General features: G+C 41.5%; 1 protein-coding gene across 1 annotated transcript in view; it reads right to left on the bottom strand.

Annotated features, from left to right (window-relative positions):
* Positions 1–17,199, bottom strand: part of CHRNA7 (cholinergic receptor nicotinic alpha 7 subunit) — a gene marked incomplete at both ends in the record, with an annotated part of 130,544 nt that extends 113,345 nt beyond the window's left edge. Inside the window, 2 exons of the mRNA XM_082617046.1 lie at positions 16,741–16,880; positions 17,154–17,199. Of these exons, the coding sequence (XP_082473172.1) occupies positions 16,741–16,880; positions 17,154–17,199 (186 nt within the window). The remainder of the gene's footprint in view (positions 1–16,740; positions 16,881–17,153) is intronic.
* Positions 17,200–18,173: the final 974 nt, after the last annotated feature.

Below are 18,173 nucleotides of genomic sequence, written 5' to 3'. Positions count from 1 at the left end.
GGGGCGCTGTGGCTCACTGTGGGGACAAGTGGGGGCAGCAGAAGTTCTGCGAAGTACTCCTTGGTGTGAGCGGTCCAGAAGTCTGTCATTAGCCCCACAAAAGAGCCCAAGTAGGCTCCAGTGTTGGGTTGCCTCAGGACAAACAACCAACAGGGAGGGAACCCAGCCCCACCCATCAACAGTCAAGTGGATTAAAGTTTTACTGAGCTTTGCCCACCAGAGCAACAGTCAGCTCTACCCATCACCAGTCCCTCCCATCAGGAAACTTACACAAGCCTCTTAGATAGCCTCATCCACCAGAGAGAAGACAGCAGAAGCAAGAAGAACTACAATCCTGCAGCCTGTGGGAAAAAAAACCACATTCACAGAAAGATAGACAAGATGAAAAGGCAGAGGGCTATGTACCAGATGAAGGAACAAGATGAAACCCCAGAAAAACAACTAAATGAAGTGGAGATAGGCAACCTTCCAGAAAAAGAATTCAGAATAATGATAGTGAATATGATCCAAGAACTCGGAAAAAGAATGGAGGCTAAGATCGAGAAGATGCAAGAAATATTCAACAAAAACCTAGAAGAATTAAAGTACAAACAAACAGAGAGGAACAATAAAATAACTGAAATGAAAAATACACTAGAAGGAATCAATAGCAGAATAACAGAGGCAGAAGAACGGACAAGTGACCTGGAAGACAATATGGTGGAATTCACTGCTACAGAAGAGAATAAAGAAAAAAGAATGAAAATAAATAAAGACGGCCTAAGAGACCTCTGGGACAACATTAAACTTAAGAACATTCTCATTACAAGGGTCCCAGAAGGAGAATAGAGAGAGAAAGGACCAGAGAAAATATCTGAAGAGATTATAGTCAAAAACTTCCCTAACATGGGCAAGGAAATAGCCACCCAAGTCCAGGAAGCACAGTGAGTCCCATACAGGATAAACCAAAGGAGAAACATGCCAAGACACATAGTAATCAAACTGGCAAAAATTAAAGACAAAGAAAAAATATTGAAAGCAGCTAGGGAAAAATGACAAATAACATATAAGGGAACTCCAGTAAGGTTAACAAATGATTTCTCAGCAGAAACTCAACAAGCCAGAAGGGAATGGCATGATCTACTTAAAGTGATGAAAGGGAAGAACCTACAACCAAGATTACTCTACCCAGAAAGGATCTCATTCAGATGTGATGGAGAAATCAAAAGCTTTACAGACAAGCAAAAGCTAAGAGAATTCAGCACCACCAAACCAGCTCTACAACAAATGCTAAAGGAACTTCTCTAAGTGGGAAACACAAGAGAAGAAAAGGACCTACAAAAATAAACCCAAAACAATTAAGAAAATGGTCATAGGAACATACATATCGATATTTACCTTAAACGTGAATGGATTAAATGCTTGAACCAAAAGACACAGGCTTGCTGAATGGATACAAAAACAAGACCCATATATATCCTGTCTACAAGAGACCCACTTCAGACCTAGGAACACATACAGACTGAAAGTGAGGGGATGGAAAAAGATATTCCATGCAAGTGGAAATCAAAAGAAAGCTGGAGTAGCTATACTCATATCAGATAAAATACACTTTAAAATAAAGAATGTTACAAGAGACAAGGAAGGACACTACATAATGATCAAGGGATCAATCCAAGAAGAAGATATAACAATTATAAATATATATGCACCCAACATAGGAGCACCTCAATACATAAGGCAACTGCTAACACCTATAAAAGAGGAAACCAACAGTAACACAATAATAGTGGGGGACTTAAACACCTCACTTACACCAATGGACAGATCATCCAAAATGTAAATAAATAAGAAACAGATGCTTTAAATGACACAATAGACCAGATAGATTTAATTGATATTTATAGCACATCCCATCCAAAACCAGCAGTTGATTCTTTCTTCTCAAGTGCGCATGGAACATTCTCCAGGATAGATCACATCTTGGGTCACAAATCAAGCCTCAGTAAATTTAAGAAAATTGAAATCATATCAAGCATCTTTTCTGACCACAATGCTATGAGATTAGAAATGAATTACAGGGGAATAAATGTAAAAAACACAAACACATGGAGGCTAAACAATACATTACTAAATAACCAAGAGATCACTGAAGAAATCAAAAAGGAAATCAAAAAATACCTAGAGACAAATGACAATGAAAACACGATGACCCAAAACCTATGGGATGCAGCAAGGGGAGTTCTAAGAAGCAAGTTTATGGCTATACAAGCCTACCTCAAGAAACAAGAAAAATCTCAAGTAAACAATCTAACCTTACACCTAAAGGAACTAGAGAAAGAAGAACGAACAAAACTCAAAGTTAGCAGAAGGAAAGAAATCATAAAGATCAGAGCAGAAATAAATGAAATAGAAACAAAGAACACAATAGCAAAGATCAATAAAACTAAAAGCTGGTTCTTTGAGAAGATAAACAAAATTGATTAACCATTAGCCAGACTCATCAAGAAAAAGAGGGAGAGGACTCAAACCAATAAACTTAGAAATGAAAAAGGAGAAGTTACAACAGACACTGCAGAAATACAAAGCGTCCTAAGAGACTATTACAAGCAACTGTATGCCAATAAAATGGTCAACCTAGAAAAAACGGACAAATTCTTAGAAAGATATAACCTCCCAAGACTGAATCAGGAAGAATCAGAAAATATGAACAGAACAATCACAAGTAATGAAATAGAAACCGGGATTAAAAATCTTCCAACAAACCAAAGTCCAGGACCAGATGGCTTCACAGGTGAATTCTATCAAACATTTAGCAAAGAGCTAACACCCATCCTTCTCAAACTCTTCCAAAAAATTGCAGAGGAAGGAACACTCCCAAACTCATTCTTTGAGGCCAGCATCACCCTGATACCAAAACCAGGCAAAGAGACTACAAAAAAAGAAAATTACAGACCAATATCACTGATGAATATAGATGCAAAATTCCTCAACAAAATACTAGCAAACAGAATCCAACAACACATTAAAAGGATCATACACCATGATCAAGTGGGATTTATCCCAGGGATGAAAGGATTCCTCAATATACACAAATCAATCGATGTGATACACCATATTAACAAATTGAAGGAGAAAAACCATATAATCATCTCAATAGATGCAGAAAAAGCTTTTGACAAAATTCAACACCCATTTATGATAAAAACTCTCCAGAAAGTGGGCATAGAGGGAGCCTACCTCAACATAATAAAGGCCATATACGACAAACCCACAGCAAACATTATTCTCAATGATGAAAAACTAAAAGTATTTCCTCTAAGATCAGGAACAAGACAAGGATGTGCACTCTCACCACTACTATTCAACATAGTTTTGGAAATCCTAGCCACATCAATCAAAGAAGATAAAGAAATAAAAGAATACAAATCGGAAAAGAAGAATTAAAACTGTCACTGTTTGCAGATGACATGGTACTATACATAGAGAATCCTAAAGATGCCACCAGAAAACTACTAGAGCTAATCAATGAATTTGGTAAAGTTGCAGGATACAAAATTACTGCACTGAAATCTCTTACATTCCTATACACTAATGATGAAAAATCTGAAAGAGAAATTAAGGGAACACTCCCATTTACCACTGCAACAAAAAGAATAAAATACCTAGGAATAAACCTACCTAGGGTGACAAAAGACCTGTATGCAAAAAACTATAAGACACTGATGAAAGAAATTAAAGATGATACCAACAGATGGAGAGATATACCATGTTCTTGGATTGGAAGAATCAATATTGTGAAAATGACTATACTACCCAAAGCAATCTACAGATTCAATGCAATCCCTATCAAATTACCAATGGCATTTTTTACTAAACTACAACAAATCACCTTAAAATTTGTATGGAGACACAAAAGACCCCAAATAGCCAAAGCATTCTTGAGGGAAAAAATCTAAGCTGGAGGAATCAGACTCCCTGACTTCAGACTATACTACAAAGCTACAGTAATCAAGACAATATGGTACTGGCACAAAAACAGAAATATAGATCAATGGAACAAGATAGAAAGCCCAGAGATAAACCCACGCACCTATGGTCAACTAATCTATGACAAAGGAGGCAAAGATATACAATGGAGAAAAGACAGTCTCCAATAAGTGGTGCTGGTAAAACTGGACAGCTACGTGTAGAAGAATGAAATTAGAACGCTCCCTAACACCATACACAAAAATAAACTCAAAATGGATTAGCGACCTAAATGTAAGACCGGACACTATAAAACTCTTAGAGGAAAACATAGGAAGAACACTCTTTGACATAAATCACAGCAAGATCTTTTTTGATCCACCTCCTAGAGTAATGGAAATAAAAAGAAAAAATAAACAAATGGGACCTAATGAAACTTAAAAGCTTTTACTCAGCAAAGGAAACCATAAACAAGACGGAAAGACAACCCTCAGAATTGGAGAAAATATTTGCAAATGAATCAACGGACAAAGGATTAACCTCCAAAATATATAAACAGCTCATGCAGCCCAATATTAAAGAAACAACCCAATCCAAAAATGGGCAGAAGACCTAAATAGACATTTCTCCAAAGAAGACATACAGATGGCCAAGAAGCACATGAAAAGCCGCTCAACATCACTAATCAATAGAGAAATGCAAATCAAAACTACAATGAGGTATCACCTCACCCCAGTTAGAATGGTCATCATCAGAAAATGTACAAACAACAAATGCTGGAGAGGGTGTGGAGAAAAGGGAACCCTCTTGCACTGTTGGTGGGAATGTAAATTGATACAGCCACTATGAAGAACATTATGGAGGTTCCTGAAAAAACTAAAAATAGAATTACCATATGATCCAGCAATCCCACTACTGGGCACATATCCAGAGAAAACCGTAATTCAAAAAGACACATTCCCCCCTTACCTTCACTGCAGCACTATTTACAATAGCGAGGTCATGGAAGCAACCTAAATGCCCATCAACAGACGAATGGATAAAGAAGATGTGGTACATATATACAATGGAATATTACTCAGCCATAAAAAGGAACGAAACTGAGTCATTTCTTGAGATGTGGATGGATCTAGAGACTGTCATACAGAGTGAAGTAAGTCAGAAAGAGAAAAACAAATATCGTATATTAACGCATGTATGTGGAACCTAGAAAAATGGTACAGATGAACCGCTTTGCAGGGCGGAAGTGGAGACACAGATGTAGAGAACAAACATATGGACACCAAGGGGGGAAAACCGTGGTGGGGTGGGGATGGTGGTGTGCTTAATTGGGCCATTGGGATTGACATTTATACACTGATGTGTGTAAAACTGATGACTAATAAGAACCTGCAGTATAAAAAAACAAACAAATAAAAAAACTAATACTAAACTTTCCTTGGGTAATTTGTATGGAAATATGTTAATATAAATGTTTCAGACATTACATGAAATTTCCAAAAATCTTATATGTTTTGGTATAATGTTATAAATCATAATTCTAGTTATTACTTTAAAATGTATATCTCATAAATTAAATATATATATATCAAAATGATATTGCAGAAATACTGACATGGATTTGTGAGTCAAATAATTAATTAAAAAGAGAAAATGACATATATTTTGCCCATTTGCTTATTTGCTGATAAGAGTATCCTTTAAGTTTCTAGCTTAAGATGTCAGCTTATACCAATCTATTTCCCCTTTCCCCCCAAGACCACTCAAATTAAAATAAAGAAGGGAAACAGTATGTCAATGAAAAAATGTTGCCTGCCATATCAGGAAACAGAGGATGTTGCAGCTATCAAGCCATCATATTACAGCCTTCCTGGGTGGTGAGCCCTGAGGGAACTCGGGATGGAAACAGGATGGCTGCCATCAAGCAGTCGGTCACTGCAGCCACCCCCAAACATGCACCCTGAGGGGACTCAGGATGAGAAAGCACAGGATACTGGCCCCAGAGAGCTGAGGTGCATATCAATGGAATGATTTCAGTGAGCCCATACTCTTGCATCTTCCCATACATAGAAAAGCGTCGAATTCCTTAACGTGAGATGTCTGGTTTTCTTTAATTAACAGTAATCTTCTGATGTTCTGACCACTTGGTCTTTGTTGCAAAAACTCCCATATACCCTGGCTCCTCCCTTCCCTCTTCAGAGACGTCACTCCGAGCTACCTGAGAGGCTGCCTCCCGGGCCTAAGTCCTCAGTTCTGTCCACCAAATAAAACATAACTCTCAACTTTCAGCTTGTGCATTTTTTTCAGTCGCCAGGTATAAACTCCCCAAAACAAAGAGAATGGGAATGGGGCCATAAAAAGACAAGGTATTTCAATACACTACAAGAAGAGAGCACACACACAGACGGAGGTTTGGTAACTGCAAAAGCAGATGAAGGAAGCCCTGTGCTGAACACTGGGGAGGGGGCTGAAGGATGGAGGTAGCAGGTCTGCCATGTAGAAACCCATAGAGTTCAGAAGCGCCCTGAGTCTGGAGGAGGGCAGGGAGTATGGAGTGGAGCTGTAACAGGTGAATTCAGAGAAAGCTTTGTCAACTCCCTTCTGACAATAATGAGCAACCAGGTTTCTCCTCACTCCAAGGAGTGAAAACTCAAAACAAACTGATCTGATCAGTGAGCGCTGTACAGTACAATATAGTAGCCACTCCAAAATGTGGCTCTTGTGTCCTGGATGTGTGGCCAGTGCTGTGAGCCTAACACACAGGATTTGCACAGCTTAGCTGTGCCCTCCCCTAAAAGCATTAACTATCTCATTAACATTTTTTATGTTTGCTACCTGTTGCAACTTTAATAATTTAGGAATACTAGGCTAAGTAAGACACTTATTAAAATGTTCCCTGCACCATTTTCCTTTTTAAATGTGACCACCAGAAAATCTAAAATCACATCTGGGGCTGATATTATATTTCTATTGGACAGCCCTGAATTAGGGAACAAAGAAGCTAACACAAAAAGAGAAACTAACACAGTAATGTGAAGCAATTATACTCCAATAAAGATTAAAAAAAAAAAAAAAAAAGAGGTGCCTTGAAGCAAAGCATTCAGTCCTTGAGCATTTAGGGTCCTCAAAAATGTAACAGCCCCCATCTGATATAGCACTTCTACCAATGTTTCTGTTCCCTAATTTAAAAATAGGAAGAGAATACTAAGAATCAGAAGGCACTTTAGGAAGTCTTGCCAAACAAACAGTAAAAATAAACAGAAAGACAAATAAGCAAAATTAAAAGAAAGGCAGAAAAGTAACCCTACCCTAGAAGAAATAACATTGTTTGGTTTAAAACAAATGAACTACAAAAATAAAGAAGGAAAGGACAACCCTCCAAGCGGTATCCTCAGAGAAAGAGGGGCAAATGTACAAAGGAAGAGGGAACAGCAAAAGGAGGACATAGAGGACGGACAGCGTGACCAAGGACATCGGGAAAGGAAGGTACAATAAGGTTTGGTGAAGAAGATAAAAAGGGAGAGCATCTTAGCTTGACCCCAGATGAGCTGACAACAGGAACACTCAACTGAATGGCATGGAAGCCACAGCACTGAACGCACACAGAAGGAAAACAGGGGCTCAGAAAAACGGTTTTGCAGAGAACAGTGCTTACACTGTCACGGAATCGTGAGGGCTGCTTTTTTTTTTCTTTTTAAGTCGAATCAAGCCAACTTTAAATGACAAAGAAATTAAATATGGCTAAAGAATGGAATGTACACGTTACCAACATGGAGATGGAAGGACTTCGAGAGAAGTAGGGACAGAACAGGAGTGATTACAGAAAAGGAAAACTGAATTCCGGGTGACAGAAATAACAAGAAGCTTTAAGACTGTCTTTTTTTTTTTCACCGAGTTAGTTTGTAGATATAGTTAAGATTACTCTTAATTTTTTATTGAGGTAAATTTTTTAAAATTTATTTTATTGAAGTATAGTTGATTTGCAATGTTGTATTAGTTTCTGCTATACAACAAAGTGATTCAGTTATACATTACATTCGTTTTCATATTCTTTTCCATTATGGTTTACCACAGGATATTGAATATAGCTCCCTGTGCTATACAGTAGGACCTTGTTATTTATCCATTCTATATGTAATAGTTTGCATCTGCTAATCCCAAATTCCCAATCCACCCCTCTGCCAACCCCTCCTCCCCTTGGCAACCACAAGTCTGTTCTCTATGTCTGCATGTCTGTTTCTCTTTCTAGATATGTTTGTGTCGTATTTTAGATTTCACATATAATTGATATCACAATATTGGTTTATAACATCATATAAGTTTGACGTGTACATTACATTTCGACTTCTGTACACACTGCAGCATGCTCACCACCAGAAGGTTAATTTCCATCTGTCACCATCCTGTTGATGCCCTTAACCCGTTTTGCCCTTCTGAAGGTGCGAAAGTGAGCAGTGGAAGAAGTGAGAACAAAGGTTAAGAGGGGAGGTGGGGAGAACTGTGAATGAGCCAAGTTTATATGTGTCATAACAGGAATTCACAGAAAATGGGTAAAGTTGATCAATCCAGGAAGAGGAATATAAGCAGAGTATTAAAATAGGAGTCATAATCAGAAACAGAGGCAGCTGAAGGTCTTCGGGAAATGGTCAGAAATGGGAAATGTGGAGAGGGCCCAGGACTTTTCAGAAATCCTTTACTGTTGGCTCTGAAAACGTTGTGTGTGCCCTACTGACATTTATTTGTGTGTGTGTCTTCCAGTAAGACTTTATTTACAAAAACAGGCAGTGGGCATATTTTTAACCTGTGGGCTATAGTTTGTAATCCCTGCTTTATTCATTTTTACTACTTTGCATCTGCTAACCCCAAACTCCCAATCCATCCCTCCCCTACCCCCCTCCTTGGCAACCACAAGTCTGTTTTCTATGTCTGTGAGTCTCTTTCTGTTTCGTAGATAGGTTCATTTGTGTCATATTAAAAATGTCATAGCCCCTACATTTTCTCCGTATTATGCACACACCAAATAACTGAAAGGTCCATTTGGGGGCAGACACAGTGGATAATACAATGTCTAAATGTGAGAAAGTTCACCAATTGTGCAGTCATTACACTAACAACCCTTAAATTATCCTTGAAAAACAAAATAATAATCAGTTGAGATTTCCACGTGAAGGTAAAACAACAACAACAAAAAGCCTCTAAAAGCAAATATATAGGAAAGTATCTTCATTAGCTTGAGGAAGGGTAAGACTTTCTAAAGATAACGTAAGCCCTAAACATAGAAGTAACGAATTACAAAATAAGGCAATTAAGAATTTCTGTTCATCAAAAGATACCATTTATCTGTAAGCATATTCTACTTCAATCGAAAGTTTACAAAAGAGGGAAAGAACATGAAGGGTGAAAAGATCAGCCAAAGAGTCAAAGAAAATACTTGCAAAAATATTTTACGAAGGGCTCATGTCCATGATACAGAAAAACTCATACAAATCCCAATAAGGAAAAAACAAAACCACACACACACACAACACACACAAAAATAGGCAAGAGATATGAATAAACACTTAGTAACACTTTGTAAGAGAAGACGATATCCAAGTGGAAAATTAACAAATGAAAATGTCCTCGACTTTATTGGTAATCAGGAAACTGCTAATTAAAATCACAAGGAAGTATCACTCTCCACCCACCAGAATGGTAAATTTAAAAGACTAAAATACAAAGTGTGGGTGATTATGTAGAGTAAGAAGAATTTTTCAGACGCTGCTGGTGAGAACGTTAATTGGTATAATTATTTTGAAAAGGGTTTGGCTTCATCTGGAAAAGTTAAAGATATGGCATCCTATGGCCTGGCTAGTCCCCTCCTATATATATACATACGTGACAGAAATACAAATACATCTGCGTCAAAAGACATGAGCAATTAGAATATTCATGGCAGTGTCCTTCATAAGACAAAAGCTAGAAACAACTTAAATCTCCATCAACAGAATAATAAATCATGTTATATCCACTTGATAAAAATGAATAAACTGCAGCAACAGGCAAGAACTTGGGTGACTCTCACAAAAATAAAAGTGAGTAAAAGAAAACAAAAGAATACATATTGTGTGCTTGTGTGATTCCACTTATAAAGTTCTGGAGAAGGGCAAAACTAAACCCTGGCACTTGACTTCATGTTAATGGTTTTCCAGTGGGAAAAAAGGGGGGAAGAGCCGTCTTGGGTGGGGGTTACCTGCGTGGGTTCACTGTGATAATTCACCAAGTTGGTTTTGATATTGTGCTACACAGTGGATACATACTACACTGCAATTCAAAGTTGAAAATGACTTCAAAAATGAAATCTGACTAAGAGCTAGCCAGCATATTAAAGGTTACTGCAAATGTCAATAAAACATCTTAAGAAAAAACAGTGAATAAATGAATGTTTCCAGACCAGTGATTTCAATTGTAAATGTTATCAATTTGAGTTTAATCAATCAGTGAGCAGCCTCGGCTTAATTTGCTTAATCTGAGCCCCCCCATATGACACACTGTATGTGTGAGCTTCTGAAGACGGCTGCAGTAGAGCAGAAAACCATTTTACGATTCTAAAGTTTCAAAACACCTGGAGCTCAACCTGACCACTTGCCTTCTCTCCACAAAATAAAACAAACACGTTTATTCTTGCTCAGACACCACCTCTTTTACCCCAAGACAGCAATCTTTACTGACAATTTGCCCTCAGTGATCCCAGAAAATTTCCCACGCTGGGAGTCATCTCACAGGTGGCACTCACTAACCACAGCAGCCACAACGTTCCCCCCTTTCTGCCCACCTCCACCTGCAGGGGGGATGGGTCAGCTCCTTCTTCTACTACCTGACTACCTGACTCAGAGCATGGAGTCAGCCCTGTGTCCAGGCCTCTCCCACAGCCTCCTCCCCTGCAGGATTTTAAACAGTTCCTTACTTAATTTCATGTTAGTTTCAGTCAATTATTTGGCTCTCTGGAAGATATGACTCCATGGCTTTTGCTATAACTTCTAGCTTTTTCTCTTGGAAACTTAACAAGCATACTATGTGATGTCTTATCTTGTAATATCCAAAAAAAAAATATTCAAAAAGGAGAGATAAGAGTAATAGGTAGGTGTGTGTGTATGTGTGTGTGTGTGTGTGTGTTTATATACAAATAAATGTGCACATGCAAACTTTTTTTACAATGGTTTTGGTTTTTACTTTGAGGGCCCTTTTTGCTAAAACAGTTTATAGCTAATGTAGAGTGGGAATAAGGAAATCACTGAAACAAAGAGCATGGGAATCAGAAAGTTCCAAATTACTTTCGTCTTCTCTAAGGAGTAAAACACTACCTAATCCTGATACATCAATAAGGGAGCAGAGATTTTCACTGGCATCTCTCCATGACAAGACCACTTCTCTTCCTTTAACAGCATGTCAAGGATGAATCAGGAGCTCTGAGAGAACTGAGCCTTTGGGGAATATCTTCAGGGGTAGACTTGAAAGGCAACATTTACAAGAAAGCTTCCTTTATTAAAAGTGCCCATAATCCCCAGCCTATAAAGCTAAAAGAATTTTGTACCTTTATGTTCCAGAGCCATAAAGAGGTTTAAGAGGGATACAATTTCTACCTTAATAAATCTGGATCAATTACAAAGGTACATTGTAAACAAGTTTTAATTTAGAATTTCAGTTCTGCTACCAGCAATGATGAACAAGGTAGTTCTCACCAGCCCTCCGGGCTACATTAGAAAAATGCAATGACCACGTGCATGAAGGCACCAGAGAACTAGCAGGGCAATGACGAACGGCAGGGCCAAGGTCCAGAAAAGGGAGGGAAGTTTAGGAAAATAACAGGATCTGGGGCCATTTTTCCAGAACCATGTGATGATTTCTAAAGCAACGCCTACAATGCCAAAAGTTTAAACAGATCTTGGCAGACTCAACAGCTAGCAGGACAAATAGGGGTGCAGGATCCACAGAATAGAAGGAAAACCCTGCTAAATTCTCTATTTGCACACCCTAAAACATATATGCAAAATTCAGAAACTAACCAGCCCTCACAGGAACGGAAGCCCAGGTCCTCCTCTACTCAGTCACTAACTGGATTAAGGTGATTTGTGTTTGCTGGTACCTATAGCCTGGGTGTTGGTCAGAAGCAAACATAAAACTGGAGGGAGGTAGTGTCAAGATCTTCAAATTAGCTCTGTGATTTTTCACATACAGTATCTGGGACAATATTTAAAAGCATCCAGGCTTCGAAGTAACATCATGAATCATTTCAATAAATACTTTGTAAGAGATTTCTAAAATAAAAATAGGAATAGGGATTGAATATGCAGCGATGGTGAGAGTTATGTAATAGTGGGGAAAGAACACAATTTTGTTTTAAAACTCAGTTTATTACTTGGCCTATTTATGTCACTTTAAAAGTAATGCCTGTTAATATTGTTTAAGGCACCATAATGGTGTTATGCCATTTTAATTTTTAAATATTTCTCTAAACATCCCAAAACACAGAGAAAAGACAGCCTGAACTGCACCAGAAGGCCTTGAGTGTTGGTGATTTGGGTGATTTTCCCCCCTGCAGTCCTTTTTTGGTTTAATTTGATTTCTTGCACAAAACACATATTTGTAGTTGTAAAAAATATCACTTATAAAAACATTATTAGGATAATTACATAATTGCACCTTGGGTTTTCCTCATAGACTGTCTTCAAGGTGTGCAATTTTTACAGCAAATATTTGGTAATATTAAGTTAGAGTTGTAGCCTTTTACATAGTGAAAAGTAAATATAAAATCATAAGTCTGACAAACCAGAGCAGAGGCCACCAAGGGATTTCAGATAACACACAAGCCCTCAGATACTGGGCTCCACACCCATGCCTGCCCTCTGCAGTAGCAAACCCCAAATGCACAACCACTTTGTTCTGCTGTCTTATGCCTAAAGCTTCTAAAAAGTTGAATCTGCAATTCCAAACGTACAAAAGAGCAAAAATCATCCACGCATCATTATATATTATACATTTCCGTATACTTTTCTGTTGATTCCTATTATTCATTTTAAATACCTTGCCTTCTGGCCATGATTTCATAACTGTACACATTTATTTTATGCAAATCAACACTCGGAATGGCCTTCAGATATATGTGTACAGGCAAATGACTAAATGGCATGCATAAAGGAGAAATATTATGGAAACTGTTGGTAGTTTAAGAACCTTACACTTGCATCACTTCCAAATGATTTCTTAGGTATTATCTCATTCCCAGCCCAGATACAAGCCCATGAAGTAAATTAATAATCACCATAAGTCAGAGTATGCATTTAGGTACTTTCATTTCATAAATTTATCTATATACCTACGTGAAGTTCACATACACGGTTATATATCATAGATAGTATACCCAAAATGTCTCTGGAATCTGTCCACGTCTCCACATTCACACAGTGACCATTCTAGTTTCGACCTCTTCATCCTTTGCCTACACTTTCTCTTCTCTTTAATCTGTCCCACACATACACTGCCCTCAGCATCCTCGATCTAAACACAGATCTAGTAACATCCCTCCTCTTGATTAAAAATCCACCACCCCTTCCCATGCTTCACCTCGTGCCTCACCAAGGGGGCCTGGTGGATAGCTAGAGCAGGCCACTGCAGGTAAAACTATCCCTCTAAACACACAGGCTTTGTCTTTAGAGATTTATGCACATTTTTTTCATTCTAGTCTACAATTTATACTTGTTGTGTTGAATACAAATATAATGGTTTGGACTGTTTCCATTTCTAGGAAAATATCCAATGGCAAGCTGGTCTTGCAGCTTCACAAATCCTCTGGCACACCACCACCTCCGCCTCATGTACTGGGAGATACCCAGGCGAGGGTCCAGGGCAAAATGTAAACTCTGCAGAGCCACTCGACACACCTCATGTTCAACATCTCTTCTGTCTACGGTATGAACTCACCTCAGCCCTCCCACCAAAAGATAACCCCATCCTTGCAAGGTGTGTTTCTAGAACATCATTATTACAAAAGGGTACCTAAGAGAAAGTTAGTAGTTTTGTTAGTATGATATCCCTCCTTTAAAAAATTCTCAATACACATAGCACATTCAAGTTTCTGAAAAGTTTTTCAGCAAAACCCGCAGCGAAGATCAACTGGGAGCCAGTGTCCACAGAACACACCTTGTTGAGGGTGTGCTGTTCTCACCCCACTCTCATCTTTCCTCACCCTGTTCGTCTCACCTGGAAAGCCTTTCTTATTTTCTCCAACTGGCAAACTTCTGCTCACCTTTAGAAATCTAATTCCTAGCCACCCTGGCTGGAAGTAAATATTTCCTACTATGTGTGTCTGTACCACTTTACAGACATTTCTGTTCAATTACACATGATATAATCTTGGATTTACACGTCAGTCTCCCTAGATAGACTGTGAATTCTAGGAGTAGAAATAATCCCTTAACCAGGTATAAACTCCCAGAATCTAGCAAAGTCCACAAGAAGGGTTCAATAAGTATGTGTGGAATAAGTTGATAAACAGGTAAATGATCTTCCATGAAAACAAGATATGTAGAAACACACATTATCTTCCCTATTACTCCCGCCAGGAAATCTCTGCTGGCAGAAGGGGGAACAATAACAAGATTTGGGAGAAAAAATGTTCTCTAGAACAGCCCAGTAAGAATGGGCAAAGGACCCCTGGAACAAAATTTGTAAAGAGAACCTGACAACAGTTAGGGCTCTGCCACATGAATCACTTATGAGTCACTGTATCTCTGTCCAGGGCCCCGAGAGTCTGGCTGGAAAGCCCTGGCTCTGCTTCAAAACCAGACAGAGCCGAGTCCTGCTGGAATACAAATGTTTGCATATTTCATTATTTCTAATAGAGAGACTTCCTTTTCACCCAGGATCTCAGGATAGTTACATTCAATCAGTTACACTCAGGCAGTTTAAATAAATTAAGCTGACTTCTACCTGCAAAAGAAGTTACAGATTCTAAAAGAGGCAGGAGATGCAAAGGACTTGCAAGGCAAATGTGGATGTTCCACACAGCCCTGCCTCTAACCAATGAGCAACCTTGGGCAAGAGACCACACCTTTCTAGGCACTGACATCCCAACCTTTGAGTTGAGTAGCTACATAATGAAGATCAAGCAAACCTTCAGTGAATCACCAGTGTGTGGCAAGCACTTTCTCTTATTTAATCCTCTCAAAACCCTGTGAAGTGGGTATTATTATTCTCATTTTACACATGAGGAAACAGGGCTTAGAAAGGTAAAGTAATTTGCTCAAGGCCACTCCATGAGCTCACAGAATTGCTGGGCTGGGAAGTTAAATGCATTCCCGGCTAGATCCACAGTGAGAACAGTGTATTAACTGGAAAATACAGACTCAGGATGTTTAAGAAACTTTCCTCAGAACAACCAGCCAGAAACGAGCAGAGTCAGAACCTACCAAAGGTCCCAAGCACAAATCCTGAGCTCTCTGAAGTAACAGAGAAGCTGCTCCATAAAGCACTTGCCTCCCCAAATGCTGCAAGCCTGTGCTGCTCCAACGCCCCTGTAACTCCATTTCTCCACCATGGCTCCGCTTAACACCAGGGCAGCTTTCTCAGCCCCTCTTCCCCTAACCACATATCTCCATCCTTTCCCCTTCCTGCAGCCCAAGCTCTGTAAACAGGAATTTTTGCCCTGGTAACCCACGAGACAGCACTTGTCTGCCTTTACAGCTCTCCTGTGATAACCTGCCCACGTCATCGCACACACATTCAATATTTTGAAGCATAGGTCTATCTGTAGAAGGAAGTACACATTTAACACAGGTGTCATGTGGGAAAGCAAGCCATTCATCACAGCAATTTAACTAGGTTAAGTGATGCAACATACATCAGTGTAAGAGAACGGGGCACTCTTTATTTGCAAGACTATGAAATCTTACCTGTCTTTTTACACCTCTAATCTGCACACCTCTGGAGGCTCTTAGCACTTTCTACCTATTGTAGCTATTCTCACACCCCCTTCCTACCACATTCTTCCCTCCCTGAAACAGCGTCACACCTGTACACTTCTCCAGAGCACAGTCCAATGAATGACTTGTACAGGCTAGACACTGAAACCCATTTATAATGACTTAAACGCTTTTGTAAAATATTTATATCGTATGAGGATGTGCCAACTGAATATCCAATACCCATATTTAATATGGGAAACTGAATATCCAAAGCAGTCTAGAAGAGCGAAAGAACAAACTTACCCAGGTATTACACAGATCTGCCAATTGAAGTGCGCAAGCCCGTGGGGCTGAAAGCAGCTGCCTGAAGGAGCAGACAAGTGTATCCCTGCGGCGGAGCTTTGTTCATCCTCAAAGCAAGACGACCCACACTACCCTCACCAGGAAGGCAAAGAATGCCCATTACTGGAATTGGGGAGGGGGTCTAAATGCTCAGAGTTGGCCCTTTGCCTGGACATATGAACCAGCTTTAAAGCCCAAGGCCAGGCCTCTACCCAGAGAAGTTGCATACCACGGGCAGCAGAAAAGCCTAGAAATGTCTAAATTGACTCTAAATGTCGGACTGCATGCCAATACTTATACCAGAAGGGGTACTAATACGTGATCATTCGGACCTGTTCTTGAGGATTCCCGGCTCGGGACGGAGATACTTTCGTCCTGAGTTTCTAAACCGAGGGCAAGGCGGGTCTGAAGTACCCGCGCACAGGTGGCCGGGCGCGCGCCAGGCTCCTCCCAGGCGACCGGGGAAACCGAGGCACGCGGCGGCGGGCAGGGCCGGGCCGGGACTCACCACGTCCATGATTTGCAGAAGGCTCAGGGAAAAGTAGACGGTGAGCGGCTGCGAGTCGTTGGCCACGGGCCTCTCCAAGGGGTTGTAGTTCTTGACCAGGTCCTTATAGAGCTTCCTCTGGAACTCGCCTTGCAGGGACACTTCAGGAGAGGAGAGGAGAGCCGAGCGGGCTGCTCAGGGAAGGCCAGAGGGGATGCGCCCCGCGCCCCCTGCCCGCACCCCCGGCCGCCCAAGCGGCGCAGCCCAGACGCGCAGGGCTCGCCTTCCCCCGGCACCGCCGACAGCGACCCCCGCCGCCCCCGGCGGGAGCGAACCCCCAAACCCAGGGCCGGCGCAGGGCGCCCCAAGCCACCCGGGATGCGCCCGGGATCCCGCGGACGAAGAGTAGAGGGCGGGGAGACCAGCGGCTTTACCGTGCAGGAGCGACGCGGCCAGCACCAGGCACAGTAAGCGGCGCATTTTGGGGCCGGAGCAGCGCGTCTCGGAAGTCGGCTCGGGCCTGCGCCTGCGGCCGCAGAGCCGCTTCTCGCGGTTCGGCTCGCGCGTCTTTAAAGAGTCGAGCGCGCGCCCCCGCCCCGCCCACCCCCGCTCGCCTCTCCACGTGACGAGCCCCGCCCCCGCCCCCCCGCGCCCCTCCCACCCGTCCCTTCGGGCCCACCCCCCGCCCGCCGGCCCTCGGGCGGCTCGGCGGCCGCAGTGGGGAACAGTAGACCAAACGCTCCCGGGGAGGTGCGCCCCCGCCCCGCCTCTGTCTCCACCAAGCGGTCCCCGCGCTCCCGAGGCTGTCCAAGGCCAGGCTCTGCCGGTCCCTTCTGTCCTTTGTCCCCACTCCGCTCGCTGATGCTCTCAGAAGCTGCGCCGGGTCGATGGGAGAACGCCGGGACCCTCCTGGGTCCGGTTCTCCAGGGCCCTTCCTCCCCCCCGCCGGGGCTGGGTGCAGCGCCCGGGAACCGGGCTCCCACAGGTTCGCGACTCCCTCCAAGGAGATGAGACAGACCTGAGAAAGGCCCCTCCTACCTCCCGCCGGTCGTGGATGTTCTTCCAGCATCCATTTGCTGGGCATCACCAGCCTGCTTCTCAGCTGGTTCTGGAGGCGCCAAGAGGAGACGCGAAGTCCGCCAGGGAGGCGTTCTACAGGGAGGAGACTCTGCAAAAGTGTGTCATGGAATTCCCAGTGTATATCCTCTTTATATCTCATTCTCTTTTAAAGGCGATTGAAAATGTTGAAAAGTTAACTCCCCACGGCTTGTCAGAAGGACAGTCAAAACTTGGTGGTGTGATCTAGGCATTGTTTTTTTTTTCTGAGGCCAAGAGAATTAATTGCCAAGAGGAAGCTCAGAGCAGACACCAGTCAAAGGGGTCAGGGGCTTAGTTACATCCTAGATATTGAGGAGGGGTCATGGTTCTGTAAGAGGATGGGAGAGGGAATGCTG

Source organism: Mesoplodon mirus, assembly GCF_964341445.2.
Source record: "Mesoplodon mirus genome assembly, chromosome: 4".
Lineage (NCBI taxonomy): Eukaryota > Metazoa > Chordata > Mammalia > Artiodactyla > Ziphiidae > Mesoplodon > Mesoplodon mirus.
The sequence above is the reverse complement of the archived record's forward strand: the minus strand, read 5'-3'. Positions and strand labels throughout refer to the sequence as shown.